Source organism: Apodemus sylvaticus, chromosome 19 (assembly GCF_947179515.1).
Source record: "Apodemus sylvaticus chromosome 19, mApoSyl1.1, whole genome shotgun sequence".
Classification (NCBI taxonomy): Eukaryota; Metazoa; Chordata; class Mammalia; order Rodentia; family Muridae; genus Apodemus; species Apodemus sylvaticus.
The window spans coordinates 5,496,355-5,512,823 of NC_067490.1; the positions used below are offsets into that span (position 1 = coordinate 5,496,355).

General features: G+C 51.2%; 1 protein-coding gene and 1 long non-coding RNA gene across 11 annotated transcripts in view; both read right to left on the reverse strand.

The window, feature by feature from the left end:
* Window positions 1-999: 999 nt before the first annotated feature.
* Fkbp5 (FKBP prolyl isomerase 5) overlaps window positions 1,000-16,469 on the reverse strand; it is a 109,799-nt gene continuing 94,329 nt past the window's right edge. For both annotated transcript variants that reach the window (XM_052163002.1, XM_052163001.1), the window contains exons 7-11: window positions 16,005-16,095; window positions 11,144-11,227; window positions 6,691-6,876; window positions 3,615-3,854; window positions 1,000-3,102 (exon numbers count right to left, since the gene is read on the reverse strand). In XM_052163002.1, the coding sequence (XP_052018962.1) occupies window positions 2,998-3,102; window positions 3,615-3,854; window positions 6,691-6,876; window positions 11,144-11,227; window positions 16,005-16,095 (706 nt within the window). In that variant the 3' untranslated portion in view covers window positions 1,000-2,997. The remainder of the gene's footprint in view (window positions 3,103-3,614; window positions 3,855-6,690; window positions 6,877-11,143; window positions 11,228-16,004; window positions 16,096-16,469) is intronic.
* On the reverse strand, window positions 11,234-13,718 carry LOC127669138 (uncharacterized). Of its 9 annotated transcripts, XR_007974302.1 has the most exons (5): window positions 13,667-13,718; window positions 13,510-13,616; window positions 13,356-13,459; window positions 12,950-13,208; window positions 11,234-12,850 (listed from the first exon to the last, which is right to left on the reverse strand). It is a non-coding gene; the product is annotated as an uncharacterized LOC127669138 (long non-coding RNA). The 9 variants fall into 9 exon arrangements; XR_007974298.1 differs by lacking the exon at window positions 13,356-13,459 and having other exon boundaries at window positions 13,000-13,208; XR_007974300.1 differs by lacking the exon at window positions 13,356-13,459 and having other exon boundaries at window positions 11,234-12,899; window positions 13,000-13,208.

Sequence of the window (16,469 nt, forward strand, 5' to 3'; positions counted from 1 at the left end):
GGTACCCTCTTCTCCCCTCCCCAGGCACCACATGCTCATGCTGTATCCATCCACATGCAGGTAGACACCCACACCTGTGGTGAGAATTTTGGTTTCTTTTTTGTCTTTTGATTTTTTTGGATTTGGTTTTTTTGAGACAGGGTTTCTCTGTATAGCCCTGGCTGTCCTGGAACTCACTCTGTAGACCAGGCTGGCCTCGACCTCAGAAATCCGCCTGCCTGCTTCTGCCTCCCAGAGTGCTGGGGTTACAGGCATGCGCCACCACCGCCCGGCCCAATTTTGGTTTCTTAATAAACCCAGTTAGGTTATGTGACTGTTCATTTTTATTCCACATGTGGGACTAGAGACTGCTCCACAGCAGCTGGCTATGATCTGCCTCGTGCTCTTGAAGAGGCATGGCTTTCCCAGCTGCAGATAGTTTCTACAAGTGTGTGACATTTGAGATTCTGGGAACTTCTCACAGGGTATAAATGCCAGAGCTCTGAGAAGAGCTGCTGCTTCCGTTGCTGCTGTGGTCTGTCACCTGTCCATGAGCGAAGAGACAGAAGATTGGACTTGACCCAAGGAACTCAACGCCCCTAATCAGCAAGAAGCACTCTGAAAAGATCCACGCCCCCTTCCCCTCTAACCTTCTTCCTCCCCTACCTAGGGTAGGGGTTAGAAGGGTTACAGAGGAACTCAATAAAGTATTGCAAAAAACATGCATACACATAAAATCATAAAAAACATGTGTTTAAGTCAAATTCAACAATGGAGGAGTGGGAGGGGGTGGCCCGGAAGTTAGGAGAATTTCCTCTTTTCAGAGGACTTGATTCAGTTCTCCACACCCACATTTGGCTCACAACTGTCCTTACCTTCATTTCAAGGAGATTCAAAGTCCTTTTTTGGTCCCCAAGGGCAACTGGACACAAATACTCTCAAGCACGCAGAGATAAAAGTAAATTGTAAAAATCAAATGAACAACAACACAAACAAACCAAGCCACAAACAATGAAAAACTACTTTTTAAAAAATTTATTTAAGGAACACAAAATGCATCTAAATGATTTTTTTTTTATTTTGAGACAGGGTCTCCCAAGTCACGGGATCAAAGGTGTGTGTCACCATTACTCCCAGCATCTAAGTGATTTTTTAAAAACCAAAATTTCAATGTATTACCTGCTTACCCATCACTCTATCCAGTCTAAGGGTGTTTGAAGACATCTTCTGATTTTCATAAAAATGGTCTGAAGTCACTGAATACAAGAGCATGTAAAATCTAGTGGTGCCGAGTGCCCTGCCATCTCTGGCTCGGAACTTTGACCGTCCCCTTCCCATACCAGTCTCCGTGGCCCACAACACGCACTTGGGAGACAGCTGGGTGAGGGTCACCCAAGTCTTTGAAGAAGTTTTTCTGTAAAGATCTAACTTGTTAAGCTCAACTTCCAGCACGGGCTCCCTGCCTCTGCAATTCTAGTCAAGGGAACTACAAACGCTAGCGCACTACATGCAGAGTCAACTCCCGCTCTGTAGTACGTCCTGGGTGAGACCAGGGCTCTAAAACATGGGTGTGAAGTGCAGAAGAGCAGATGTGAACTTGGAGGGCTCCTTCACTGCTCCACGCATCGGCTGCAGGCAGAGCAGAACTGGAAAGGAGGGAACAGCGGTCCTGCAGGTCTGAAGGCCCTGGCCTAACAACTGACAACAACGAGACTGTCTCACTAAAGCCACACATCTTGAGCACAGTGGTCCTTAGGGCTGGAAGTGAGCTGTTTAGGCAGAGGTGCATGGATTATTGGGCTGGTGGGTGTGTCCCCACGGGGGTCCCCATGGCTGTGGAGAAGCCAGCCATGCTCAATCCCGTCCATAACCTGTAGGACGAAAACCCAACTCCAAAACTAAGATTAGCCCTAATTCAATGCCCAAGTTTTGGAGACTTTGGCTTGATATGTGTACACCTGAAGCCAGCAACCCTCACAGCTCCCACCAGAACACTGAGGCTGCAGTGCAGGGTGAGGCATCTACCTGTGGGACTTCCAGGTACCTCACTCTAAGAGTAACTACCTGTTTTAAACCTCCCAGAGTTTGCCTTTCAAAACACAAGCTAAAAAGTAAAAATTGAAAAATATTTTTGCATGATAGAGGAGTGTGACGTTCCTTCCAAAAATCAGTATACACGTTTACAAGTAGGTAATCATAATAACAAAAAAAGGGCAACCCGTCAGTCCTCGCTGGATACGGACGTCAGTCCACCCCAGCCCAGGGCAAGAGCAAGCCTCAGAGTCTTCACAGCAAGGCAGAGAACGGGAACACAGGAGAGCATGGAGGACTGCGCGCTAACATTGTCCTTGAGAGGGATGAACAGCGGGGCGGATAAGCCCACTTCTGACCGCTCTCCACACCTCAGAAACCCACCCGAAACAGAGAAAGCTGCCCGGGACACGCCTCCTGCTGTCACTAATGAAGGGTGCTGGAGGAACAATGGTCCATGGGACATGCTGGCTAGGACAGAAAGCCACACTCGGGAGTCTGAGAAGGGGACTTGGAAGGCAGGCAAGCGGCCAGAGACCCAGCTGTGGACCTTGGTGGGCTTGTGTTCCTACTCGGCGAGTCAGTGCTAAACAATCTCCTCACCCTGCTGTGCCCACCAATAGGGAAGCAGAGATCCACCGAGTTGGTTTTATCAACGGTTTCTGCAGAGTGACCATAGATAGTGCAGACGTAGATCCCACAGCAGCTGGGCCCTAGGATCACAAGGGATGCTGTGCGGGACAATGGAAGGTGACAGACTGAAATGGGCTAGCCTGAGCTGCTGGCTTGGCCTCCTCTGCTGTGCCCCGGCATGTCCCTCCCCAGGCCTGGCAGCAGCAGGTGGTTACTTGGGAAGCTACGGTACTGCCCCTGGCTTCCGAATCACAGAGACTAACAAACCTTACACTAAACACTTCAGTCCTCAGTGGGCGAGCCCAGTGCGGAGGGCCGAGTTCATGACGACTCTCTTCCCTCCTTGGCGTGGCGTCATACGTGGCCTTGGGCCTTCCCTCCTTCCACGGCCTGGCTCTTGCACTGCTTGCCGGCAGCTCCCTCTCCAGCCTTCCTGCTCACTGCTCTGCTGGCTTCTTCCTGAGGGTCAAAGGAGGAGAGGACGTTACCTAAGCCCGCCTTCCCAAGATGGCCCTATCAGGTCTATGCTTGCATCTGGGGTGCACACTAGGTAAGCAGGGGCAGCGTGCAGTGGAAGAGCTGGCTCCTTCAGGCAGCTGTTGAATCACCGAGTCCCTGTGCTACTGGTAGCTGACGATGAGGACAGACCTGGCACCATAGGATGGCTGTGGGGCAAGAAGCTGACCTGTGTTCAGACACGCCACGGCCAGCAAGGCTCCAGGTGACAGCAGAGTATACAGGGACACCTCTTTCCAATCCAGTCTAGACTCAACTAGGAAGCATCACTACAGAAACAACACTGAAGGGCTTAGGGTTTTTGTTGTTGTTGTTGCCACTGTTTTGTCGAGACAGGGTTTCTCTGTGTGTCCTGGAACTAGTTCTGTAGACCAGGCTGGCCTCCAATTCAGAGACCTGCCTACCTCTGCCTCTGCTTCCCAACCCTGATCCCGGGCTGCGTGGGGCCCGCGCACCTTGGCGTCCTGCTCTGCGAACTTCTTGAACATGTTGGCGTACACCCTGCGGTCCCGCTCGTTGTGCTCCTTCGCCTTCCTCTGGCACATGGAGATCTGCAGCCGCGCGGCCTTGTTCTGGGGGTTGACCTCCAGCACCTTCTCGAAGTCACCTCTGGCGGACTCGAACTCGTTCATGAGCAGCTGGGCTTCGCCTCTTCTGTACAAGCCTTTCTCATTGGCGCTGTCTAGTCCAAGGGCCTAAGAACAGATGGGCCAGTTTAGAAGGGACGCCTGCTGCTTGTCACCTCAGTGCACAGACAGTGAACGCACACCGCGATAAGCAGAGGTATGGACAGGGTCATGGAACAATCAGACAGTGGCCAAAGTCACTCCCCATCGGTATTTTAGTATAAAATGTCTCCAGTTCAGGGTTGAAGCCTTGGTCCCCAGATGGCATTGAGAGCGATGTCTGGATGCTGAGGTGCCTCACCACTGAGTCCTCACTGAATGGGGGTGGGGGTGGGGGTGTCACTTGCTGCACCGTTCTCTACCCACAGCACCAGCCTGCCAAACCTGAATCGAATCCTATGAACTACATGTCACACTGACCCCACCCGATGTGTGTGTGTGTGTGTGTGTATTTGTGTGTGTGTAGGCCAGCTGTCCAGCTCTGATGTCATTCTTTAGGAGCTTGTCCCCTAGGCTAACCCCTAACTAGCCTGGGGTTTGTTGCATAGGCTAGGCTGGCCAGCTGGTGAGCCCTGGAGAGTTGCCTTAGCCAACACTGATATTACCATAACAGGTAGCCTGGAATTAGTGTGTGTGCGTGTGCGTGTTTTGTTGGCATATATGTCTGTGCTCTGCTTGCACACCTGTATAAGCCAGAAGAGGCACTCGAGTTACAGATGACTATGAGCCACCATGTGCCTTCACCACCGAGCCACCTCTTCAGCTCCTGGTGCACAGTTTTCTGTGGGCCCAGGGACGAGGCTCTGGTCCTTAGGACTACATCACAGACACTTTCCATTTTCACAGCCCTCACGCTTTAAACGTGCTTATCTCTAGCACTCTACTTCTAGTGGGTTATCCTGGGGAAACACCCCAGAAGCACATGAAGACAAACACTAAATAGCCTTTCTTACATCTCTTAGAATTATGATGACACTTATAATAAAAACAAGCCCTGAAATCTTCCTGTGAGGAGAATCAGTTAAGCAAAGCCCATGATTCACAGACTGGATCTTAAGAGAGTGAGTCTTTTCACACCATGCAGTGAGGGGAGACACAGAACGTGCTCATCTGATGTGCAGAGTGCCGCTTTCACATAACATGTCCAACCTTTCTCTATTCAGTTTTTATATTTATTTTTGGGTCATGTATTATACAAGTGTGTGCAGATGTACACGCACGAGCACGCGCGCGCGCGCACACACACACACACACACACACACACACACACACACACACACGACAGGTATCTTCCCTTCTATTCTGTTTATTTCTTTCGAGGTAGGGTCTCTTCCTGAACCTGGAGCTCACAATTTTCAAGTTTTCAGAGAGGCTGGCAGCCAGCAAACACTAGCGATCCTCCTATCCTCACTCAGTGCTCCCAGCAAACACTAGTGATCCTCCTATCCTCACTTACTCAGTGCTCCCAGCAAACACTAGCGATCCTCCTATCCTCACTTACTCAGTGCTCCCAGCAAACACTAGCGATCCTCTGTGGGTTAGACCAGGCTTGGTATGTGAGTGCCAAGATCCCAGCTCGGGCCCCATACACTTGCCCAGCGAGTACTCTTACAGCCTCTGAGCCATCTTACCAGCCTTAAATCTATGTATTTTAATTTAAAAATACATATGCAGAGGCTGGTGCTCAGGTTAGCTTGCCTAATACATACAAAATACTGAGTTTTATCCCTAGCTTAAAACCAAAACCAAACCAAAAAAAAAAAAAAATCAAACCCAAATCAACTAACCAACCAAACCAAACCACCGACAGGAGGTGGAGGCAGGAGGACCACAAATTCAGCTACATGGCAAGTCTGAAGTCAAACTTGTCTGAAAAAAAATAAACATGTTATTCATCATTTAGAAAAACTAGAAGGGATCTCTGCTGCTGCTGACCTGGGAGGGGGAGAGACTCATGGAGGGCACCTGCTGATGAGTGGCACAAACTGAACTTGGCCCTTCCACAGGGGGAAGGAGAACGGACGCCTGTGTCACACGCACACTGATACTGACAACCTCTCCCACATAGTAGATGTTTGATGGGTGGGGAGGGGGCTGAGAGGAGGGCTCTCTTAGGAATCCTGAGTTCAGATCCCCATCACAGCTGCCTAAGACCCAAGCCCCTGACCCACGGGTCTGACGCCCTCCTCTGGACCCAGGGAGCACCTGCACATACACACACATTATAGAGAAAGCTGATGGGAATTTTATAGTTGGGCTTTCTTGTGTGCTTAAATTCTGAACTTAGTAACAGCTATATATTAAAAAAAAAAAAGCACAAACTTTTTTTTTTTTTTTGGTTTTTTAGATTTGGTTTTTTGAGACAGGGTTTCTCTGTGTAGCCCTAGCTGTCCTGGAACTCACTCTGTAGACCAGGCTGGCCTCGAATTCAGAAATCCGCCTGCCTCTGCCTCCCAAGTGCTGAGATTACAGGTGCGCGCCACCACCGCCCGGTGGCTTTTATGTTTGAATACATCATCACCAGGGAATGGAACTGTTTCAGGAATTGGAAGGATTAGGGGTTAGGAGGTGTGGCTTGCAGGAGGAAGTGTGTTACTGTGGGTAGGCAGAATGTTCAATGCTTTGTCTAGCATGCACAGTGCCCTGGGTTCAATCCCAGCCTCTCTGTCTGGGGGCTCTCTGTCTACTCTCATACTGAGGACCAGGGTCAGGAAGCTCCCAGATGAGGGAGGCCTGCTATCAATTCTGACAACGGTTTTATAGGAAATGCAGGATGAAGTAGCGCATAGAAAGCCCAATCCTTTAGGGTGTCCCAGCTCATGCTGCCCAGGGAGAAGCAGCCCGAAGGGGCGGTGGTGCTGTGGAGTGTGTGTGTGTGTGTGTGAGTGAGGTGCGGCTCACCCACCTTGTCGCAGCACTCCACGGCTTTGTTGTACTCTCTGAGCTTCAGGTAGCACATGGCTAGGTTCAGGAAGGCTGCGAGCAGGAAGGACTCGGAGGCTTTGGACTCCTTCTCTGACAGGCCGTACTCCATCTCCAGCCAGGACACAATCTTCCCGTACTGAATCACGGCCTGCATATACTTGCCTCCCTAGGAGAGAGAGCCCCAAAGGATTTGTATCGCTGTGGAAAGGACACAGTGGAGCGTGGGCACGGCCTGCCTCACGCCCTCAGGAACAGGCCTGCACACCAGCCCCATGCTATCTCCTGTCTTGGGCCTGTGAGGTGGCCTGGACCAGGGCAGCCCCGAAGCGTGCTGTTCGGCGTTCTCTCATCCTGGCAGCAGGAGGTTACAGCATTTGGAGCCAACATTCCTCAGTCTTTCAAAAGGATGGTGAGCTGTTTGGCTTATGGAAGAGGAGGGGACTTTCCTCTTTTCTCCTGGCATTCAGCACTGGTAGTAAATATTGCAATATGGTAACTGGCAGTGCCCACCCAGCAGGCCTGGGCTGTCTACAGCAGACTGTGCAAGTGCTCAGTTCCCAGGAGCAGTAAAAGCAGCAGTCAGCAGAGGCAGAGCTGCAGTGCTGTGGCTGTACCCTGCACCATGTCACTAAGTGTGGGTGACCGTGGGCAGTGGGGACACGCACAGGCCATCGGTAGCATACAGTGTACATAACCCTGGAGAGCAAACTCCATGTGTGAGAGACTGTCCCGCTCTCGTCTGTTCTAGCAGCCTCCTCTGCCGCACCATGGCCTCCTGCACACTTAGCAAGCACCATACCCGCTACGTCTCCAGGCCTATAGTTTTATTTCACCCAGAAAAGGCCTTGCTAAATTGGCAAGTCTAGCGCCAATTGCAGTCTTGTTCCCTCCAGGGCAGTGGTTCTCCACCTTGCTAACGCTGAGACCGTTAATACAGTTTTCCATGTATGGTGACTCCCAACAATAAAACTATTTTTGTTGCTACTTCATAACTGTAATTTTGCTAGTGTTACGAATCATGTTGTAAATGCCTGATATGCACAGTATTGGAGCCTTGTGAGCCGCTGGTTCTAGACATGGTCCTGCTGCCTAATGAATTCTGATAGTTGTAAACAACAGAAGGTTGCACACAGCACATTCTCTAAACAACAAACTGCAGGGTGGAGACAGGGTGCCAACCGACTGTCCCAGGTAGAACCATACAAGGAAAACAGGGATATAGGTGAGGGTCGCTCTCTGCACAGCAATTAACCTGCGTACGGAGGACCCTTCCTGTGCGATGGCACAAGGGCAGGCAGACCCACCCGACTGTACTCAGGACAGTGAGGCCACCATACTGCAGAGTTCTCCACATCCTCCAGCCCTCAAGCACAGTTGGCCAGCCTCAGCCACACTTCCTTCCCAAGGAGCACTAGAGGGCGCAAGATGCCCGCACACAGCAGAGCCTTAGCTTCCCTTGTGCAGTGACACTGTCAGGTGCCTGACCATGACTTTCAGAACTGGATGAGGACAGTGCTTTCCTGTGTCTCTGAATCAGTGTTCAGAGGTTGAGAGTCCAGCCTGCCCCTGCAGTCACCCACACTGCAGGCTGCACATGTCACATCAGATACCCTGGGAAGATGCTGCTGGTCAGAGCAGTGCAGCAAAAAGAAAGGCCTTGAGGGAGAAGGAACTGTGGACAGAAGACAGTCCACCGCCTCTGAAGCCGACAGCCTCACTGGGGGTGGGAGGTAAGGGGCTGTGCTCCTCACCTAGAATGAGGAAGGAAGGAAGGATGGGGCTAGTGAGATGGCTCAGTGGTTAAGAGCACTGACTGTTCTTCCGAAGGTTCTGAGTTCAAATCCCAGCAACCACATGGTGGCTCACAATCATCTGTAATGAGATCTGATGCCCTCTTCTGGTGTGTCCAAGGACAGCTACAGTGTACTTAACATATAAGAATAAATAAATCTTAAAAAAAAAAAAAAAGGGAAGGAAGGTGCCTTCAGGAAGTGCTCCGTGGGACAAAATGTCCAGAGACATTCTGGGGTAAGTCTTAGGTCAGTGGTTTTGAACCTTTCATTAATCTTTTTCCCCAACAAATTGATGTTTTGAAAGATTTTTTTCTATCAAATTACATGTTAAAAATAATGTGTTCCATGTGTGTGATAGATGGTCCGGAGTTTATCCAGACTGGTCATTTTAGGAAGATCTGAAGCATGTTGAAATACACACATCACCCCTGTGGCGCTCTTGGCCACACAGGTGGGGGGGCCTCAGTGACAGGACAGCGGTAGCCTGGTCCCTAGACCCCCACTCAGGGTCCTATCACCATCTGCTTGGCTGCTGAGGAGCCACACATTAGCTTATAACTTAGTTACAAATACACCCTGCCTCTGTGACTATGGCCCCACAGTTCTGCAGTTGTCCCACGTGATGTTTACCCTTCAACCCGTGGCGGTAAGGCCTAAGGCTGTGGATGTGACAGCATCTCTCAGTCAGAGGCTCATGAAGAGTAGCCTCAGGTCTTTGATAGTGCTATAAAAACCCGACCAAACAACAAACAAAAATGCCAACAATTGTGTTTAAAGTCTGCTGTTAAAAGAAAGAACTGCAAAGAAAACTTGGGTTCCCTCCAAGTACTTTTTGTTTGTTTGAGGCAGGGTCTCACTACGTAGCCCTAGCTACATAGTAGAATTTGCTCTGTAGGCCAGGCTGGCCTCAAACTCAGAAACTTGCTTCTGCATGCAGAGCCCTGGGATTAAAGGTGTATCAACAAAGCTGGCTTCTGTCTTGGATCTCCTCTCTACGAGGTAGAGACTGGAGTCAACTGCTTCCACAGTGCCACCCAGCCCAGCAGAAGACTGCGGGCTCTGAACTCTCAACACGAGGCCCTTCACTTGATGTGGAGACGGCAGGTATTTGGGATCGGCCGGCAAGCAATGGGCCCAGCATTCTGACATGTTATTTAATGAGTGTGGGCGTCAGCCCGCGTGATAAAGCACGTGGTGACCCCCCCAGGGCAGCTGTAAAGATATCACATCACTGTGCCTTCCACAAGGCTCAGTACTTTCTCCTCATCAGGTCCCTGGGAAGGCCGAGCCTGGTCATCCCTGGATGCTATGTCGTCCATTCCGGTCGGCAGGCCTTCCTGGTACCCAGCCGGCACCATTAATGTACTCTTGTCTTCCCTTCTCCCTCTTGCTCCAGCCTCGCTCACTCCAGGCCACAGGTTTATTATTTGTTTCTTATTACAGATGGTTGTGAACCACCATGTGGTTGCTGGGATTTGAACTCATGAGTCGTGCTCTTAACCGCTGAACCATCTCACTAGCCCCATTAATGGCATCTTTATCTTGTTCAGTTAATAGCAGTACTGTTAAGTACTGAGGCATCTCTTGATAAAACCTTAAATACTAAACATTTATTTTGAGAATATTTGCTGTGAAAGCTATTGTTTAATAAAGAGCAAAAATGTTTTAAAACCATGTCGAATACAAACAACAGGTGCTTGAGAAATGGCTCAGTGGGTAGAGCACCTACTGCTCTTCCAGAGGTCCTGAGTTCAAATCCCAGCAACCACATGGTGGCTCACAACCATCTGTAATGAGATCTGACGCCCTCTTCTGGTGTGTCTGAAGAACAATAGTGGTGTACTCATAATGGGCACCTGCATGCCAGAAGAGGGCATCGGATCCCTTTATAGATGGCTATGATCCACCATGTGGATGCTGGGAACTGAACTCAGAACCTCTGGAAAAGGAGCCAATGCTCTCAACTGCTGAGCCATCTCTCCAGCCTGGAAATTTTTTTTTAAATTGAAAATTATAACCTGAGCCGGGCGGTGGTGGCGCATGCCTGTAATCCCAGCACTCTGGGAGGCAGAGGCAGGCAGATTTCTGAGTTTGAGGCCAACCTGGTCTACAGAGTGAGTTCCAGGACAGCCAGGGCTACACAGAGAAACCCTGTCTCAAAACAAAACAAAAAACCCCAAAATTATAACCTGAGCAAATCATCCAAAATGATTTGAAGAATCTGCAAGTTCTTTCCTGTCTAGTGTCCTAGTGACTCAGGGAAGAAGTGTGGTGTGGATCCTGCCCACCCCTGTGAACACCTGTGTCACACCCTCCATCTTTTCTCTGCTCACAGACAACAACCAGGCTGCTCTAGGCCTCGAGTGGCCCAGATACAGGTGAGTGAGCCAGATCTGGTGGACTTCCCTGCTCCTAGGGAAGCGGCACCTGCTCACAGCACACAGAAGAGGAGCCCGTGTTATCTATCTCCGGCACACGAACTCACGCTGCTCACTAATCCTTACATACAACACAGCAGGCCTGGAGGAACTGAGGATGAGTCTTACCACAGGGTGATGATGGAGGCCGAGGGAACCCCAGCACGGCTCACAGATACTGGGTAAGCATTTGAACGGAAATGACTTACAGAGACTCACACACCTTGAAGTACACAGTTCCCTTTTCTTTCACAATGGCGGCCTGCTCCAGTTTTTCTTGGGTGTCCATCTCCCAGGATTCTTTGGCCTGCGTATAGATTTGTGGCACAGGTTAGATGAGCAGAGGAGAAAGCACAGCAGCTGAGCCTGGGGAACAGACAGTGCGATAGGCCAGCCCGGGCCGTGCCATTACCCAGCTGAGCCTGGGGAACAGACAGTGCGATAGCCCAGCCCGGGCCGTGCCGTTACCCAGCTGAGCCTGGGGAACAGACAGTGCGATAGCCCAGCCCGGGCCGTGCCGTTACCCAGCTGAGCCTGGGGAACAGACAGTGCGATAGCCCAGCCCGGGCCGTGCCGTTACCCAGCTGAGCCTGGGGAACAGACAGTGCGATAGGCCAGCCCGGGCCGTGCCGTTACCCAGCTGAGCCTGGGGAACAGACAGTGCGATAGCCCAGCCCGGGCCGTGCCGTTACCCAGCTGAGCCTGGGGAACAGTGTGATAGCCCAGCCCGGGCCGTGCCGTTACCCAGCTGAGCCTGGGGAACAGACAGTGCGATAGCCCAGCCCGGGCCGGGCCGTGCCGTGCCCAGCTGAGCCTGAGGAACAGACAGTGCGATAGCCCAGCCCGGGCTGTGCCGTGCCCAGCTGAGCCTGGGGAACAGACAGTGCGATAGCCCAGCCCGGGCCGTGCCATGCCCAGCTGAGCCTGGGGAACAGACAGTGCGATAGCCCAGCGTGGGCCATGCCGTTACCCAGCTGAGCCTGGGGAACAGACAGTGCGATAGCCCAGCCCGGGCCGTGCCGTGCCCCGCTGTGCTCTGGCCCATGGTGTCCAAGGGTGGTGAAGAGGCAAAGCCCAGGCGGGAACACAAGCATGGCGCACTCTCCAAGGCTGCACTTTAGGGTGACAAAGCAAGCCCTCTTGAGAGGTGGAAGGAGTCTGCGCTGCTGTCGTGCTAGCAGGTCGTCTTCGTCAGGCTTGGTTCCCAACTGAACGTGAGATTACTACTCATGGCCCTGGCCAAGCAGCATGTGCATTTCTACAATCCCAAGTCAGGCAGCTGGCTCCTCGTTCACACAGCCACATGGATCCCGGCCTCTAACAGTATCCGTTTGCAGGTGTGTACCTGGGGAATTTTTCTTTTCTTTTTTCCAGACAGCACTGCGTGTATCTCAGGCGAGCCTCCATTTACTATGCAGCTGAGACTGACTTCTGATCCTCCTGAGTGACAGGATTGTACAACAGACTCACTATGTGGCTGCTGACCTTGAACTCTGGGTTCTCCGGCTTTCTCCTCCCCAGCGCTAGGGTCACGGGTGTACACCACTATGCCCGGCTTTACTGGGGGGTTTTAAACAACTATGACTGTGAAGGCAGAGCTCCCGCAAACCACCACTACAGAGCTGCACATAAACTCCACCGTGGCTTCTATCAGGCATGCCTGCTCTCCAAAGCAGGACACGCAGGGCTCGGAACAACAGCTCTGGGCTGGGGCTCAGTGAGACAGCCCTTGTCTGACATACTCAAGGCCCCAGCACTTAAACAAAGCTCACTCAGCAGTTTCTCTCACCCAGAGAGCCATCTCCTCTGCCAGCTTAATTAACCAAAAGCCTAGTTAACAAGAGCTGTCTGCATTTCCATATTGGTTTCAGTGTTGAAAAAAATCACTCCTGTGTATGCACCCATGTGAAGGGCACAGGCCCACGTCTACCTGTCACTCTGTGTGTGCACCCGTGTGAAGGGCACAGGCCCACGTCTACCTGTCACTCTTGTGTGTGCACCCGTGTGAAGGACACAGGCCCACATCTACCTGTCACTCCTGTGTGTACACCCGTGTGAAGGGCACAGGCCCACGTCTACCTGTCACTCCTGTGTGTGCACCCGTGTGAAGGGCACAGGCCCACGTCTACCTGTCACTCACTCTGTGTGTGCACCCGTGTGAAGGGCACAGGCCCACGTCTACCTGTCACTCACTCTGTGTGTGCACCCGTGTGAAGGGCACAGGCCCACGTCTACCTGTCACTCACTCTGTGTGTGCACCCGTGTGAAGGGCACAGGCCCACGTCTACCTGTCACTCTGTGTGTGCACCCGTGTGAAGGGCACAGGCCCATGTCTACCTGTCACTCTGTGTGTGCACCCGTGTGAAGGGCACAGGCCCATGTCTACCTGTCACTCTGTGTGTGCACCCGTGTGAAGGGCACAGGCCCACGTCTACCTGTCACTCCTGTGTGTGCACCCGTGTGAAGGGCACAGGCCCACATCTACCTGTCACTCACTCCTGTGTGTGCACCCGTGTGAAGGGCACAGGCCCACATCTACCTGTCACTCCTGTGTGTGCACCCGTGTGAAGGGCACAGGCCCACGTCTACCTGTCACTCACTCTGTGTGTGCACCCGTGTGAAGGGCACAGGCCCACATCTACCTGTCACTCACTCCTGTGTGTGCACCCGTGTGAAGGGCACAGGCCCACATCTACCTGTCACTCCTGTGTGTGCACCCGTGTGAAGGGCACAGGCCCACATCTACCTGTCACTCACTCTGTGTGTGCACCCGTGTGAAGGGCACAGACCCACGTCTACCTGTCACTCACTCTGTGTGTGCACCCATGTGAAGGGCACAGGCCCACGTCTACCTGTCACTCCCCAACTTTTTTTTTTTTTTTTAAGAATAACTGGCTGGGGTGGTGGTGGTGGGGGTAGGGGTGGTGGTGGTGGTGGTGGTGGTGGTGGTGGTGGTGGTGGTGGCACACGCCTTTAATCCCAGCACTTGGGAGGCAGAGGCAGGTGGATTTGTGAGTTCGAGGCCAGCCTGGTCTACAGAGTGAGTTCCAGGACAGCCAGGGCTACACAGAGAAACCCTGTCTCAAAAACCAAAAAAACCAAACAAACCATATTTGTTTTTTATTTATATATTTTTCTTTAACTAAAAAAAACTTTTTAAAAAAAGAATTATTTATTTTATGTATGTAAGTACACTGTAACTGCCTTCAGACACACCAGAAGAAGGCATCAGATCCTATTACAGATGGTTGTGAACCACCATGTGGTTGCTGGGATTTGAACTCAGGACCTCTGGAAGAACAGTCAGTGCTCTTAACCACTGAGCCATCTCTCCAGTCCCTAAAAAACCTTTATTGAAAAAACTTCATACAACATACTACTTTTTATATACTACTCTCACTTACTCTTACTGTGCATGTGGTGGGGGCTAAAGCACGGCCCTGTGGCGTCTGCCGTCTCCTCTGTGGACTCTGGAGACCGGGCTCAGGCTCCAGGCTCTGTAGAAGTGCTTCTACCCACACAGCCACGTCTCAGATCAGCACCGAATGTCTTGAGACAGCGTCTCTCGCTGAACTTGGAGCAATGACTGGCTAGGCTGGCCAGCAAGTCCCAGGGTCCCTCCTATCTGCCTCAGCACAGGCCTCCATGTCAGCGACACACTCTGCTTCAGCCAGTGGAGCACTGGGGTTATAAGTCCCACACCACTTTGTCTGGCTTTTTTCCTTTCTGTTTGGTTTTTGGTTTTGGTTTTTCGAGACAGGGTTTCTCTGTATAGCCCTGGCTGTCCTAGAACTCACTCTGCAGACCAGGCTGGCCTCGAACTCAGAAATCCGCCTGCCTCTGCCTCCCAAGTGCTGGGATTAAAGGCGTGCACCACCACTCCTGGCTTTTTTTCCCCTTTCTACAAGGCAGGGAACTAAACCAGGTAAACACCAGAGGCTCCACATGTGAGTGTGCCCAGCGACTCCAGCACACACTCCTGTGGTGCAGTGTGACGGCAGGCATGTTGTCACCGAGGCAGGGCAAGGGTAGAGGGTCTGCTATAGAAAGGTCAGGGAAGCTCAAGGCCTTGATAATCCTGCGCCAGAGTCTTGTCTCCCTCTTAGCAATGAAGTCCACGGTGACGTCAGGACTGAGCTCAGTCCTTCAGATGAGGTCACCCCAAGCGTGCGCCCGAATGGCAAGCATGCACCCCACGTGGTGGGGAGCATGGTGCTGGAAGGAGAGGCCCAGTTTTTTCTCCCAAACTTAGAGACTAACAAGAAGACAATCTCTTTTTGACATTTAGTATGATATGGAGGTCACATTTTTAATGAAGACTTAGTGCACAGAACGTGATGGTCATTTCGTAGGAATTAAAACGTGATAAAAAGGGCAGTTCTTAGGCGCTCGGGGAAGGGGATGCTGTGGGTGACAGCTTACTTAGCTTATGGGGACACTGTCTATCTGCCCAGTGAAGTACAGCTGGGAGCCTGCAGAGATGGCCCCAGGTTGGAGGATGTCCAAGGCGGTACCCAGCCTCAGCCACAACAGATCCCTCTCCTGTTCTTGGACAAGTATGAGAAACAGCCTGGGCAGCAGGTTTGTTTCTTGTCTGTAGTTGCAGCTGCTGGCCCCATGGCCAAGATGTTGGGATTGTGACCTGGAGCCCTGGCTGGGCCTCTGTGGAGTGTACAATTCGTTCAGCACTGAAAAGCTGCAGCCCAGCTCCCCTAAGGAGCTGCTTGGCAGTACGTGAACTTTTTTGTCCTCAACTTGGGAAAAAAAAGAACAAAAAGAACAAGCCTAGGAACAAATAAGGGGACAAGTCTTGGATTCTACCCAAAAGTTAAAAGAAAAAAAAAAAAGAGAAAAATAAAAAGGCTCACGCACAGTGAAAACTAAGACACCGGCTCCCCTCGCCCATCCTGTATCAACTGTGATCTGTCAGCTTCCATGCTCTAAGCAGATGTGTAGGAGACAGGAGTCACGGTAAAGAAAAGCAAGCACAGAAAAAAACAGCATTTAGCCAAACCACCTAATGCACAGTTACAGGAACAGGATGGAGAAGTCCACGACGATTTTAGAGATGTTCGATTTCTCACCTTTTCGAAGCTCTTAAGTGTAACTTCATATACAAGCTCAGCGTTGGGCTCAATGCCAAATCTAGGCTTCCCTGCTTCTCCAAAGCCATATCTGAAACGGAGAGTAAAAAGCCAAGCCTTAGGAGATCGGGTGTATTTCCAGGCACGTCCTTTGGTTTCAGAGGCGTGGGATCACAGTGTGGTCTCCTTAGACTGGCTGCGGCTCCATTTTCTCTTAGTGCACTCGCACAGTTCCTGTGTTGCCTGGGATAGTGCGTGTAATATGCTGTTCAATATCGATGCCTGACTTTAGACTTTATTCTTTCTGTTTTTCCTTTAAGCTTTATGAGAAGAAAGGGCAGAGGGGTCCATTACTATAATCATTACAGTAGTAAAATCCCTGCAATTCTGTTTGAGTACTTTTAACTTTTTTATTTTATTACTATTGTTTTTGCTGTTCTGTGAGAGCTTTATACTTGTATATAA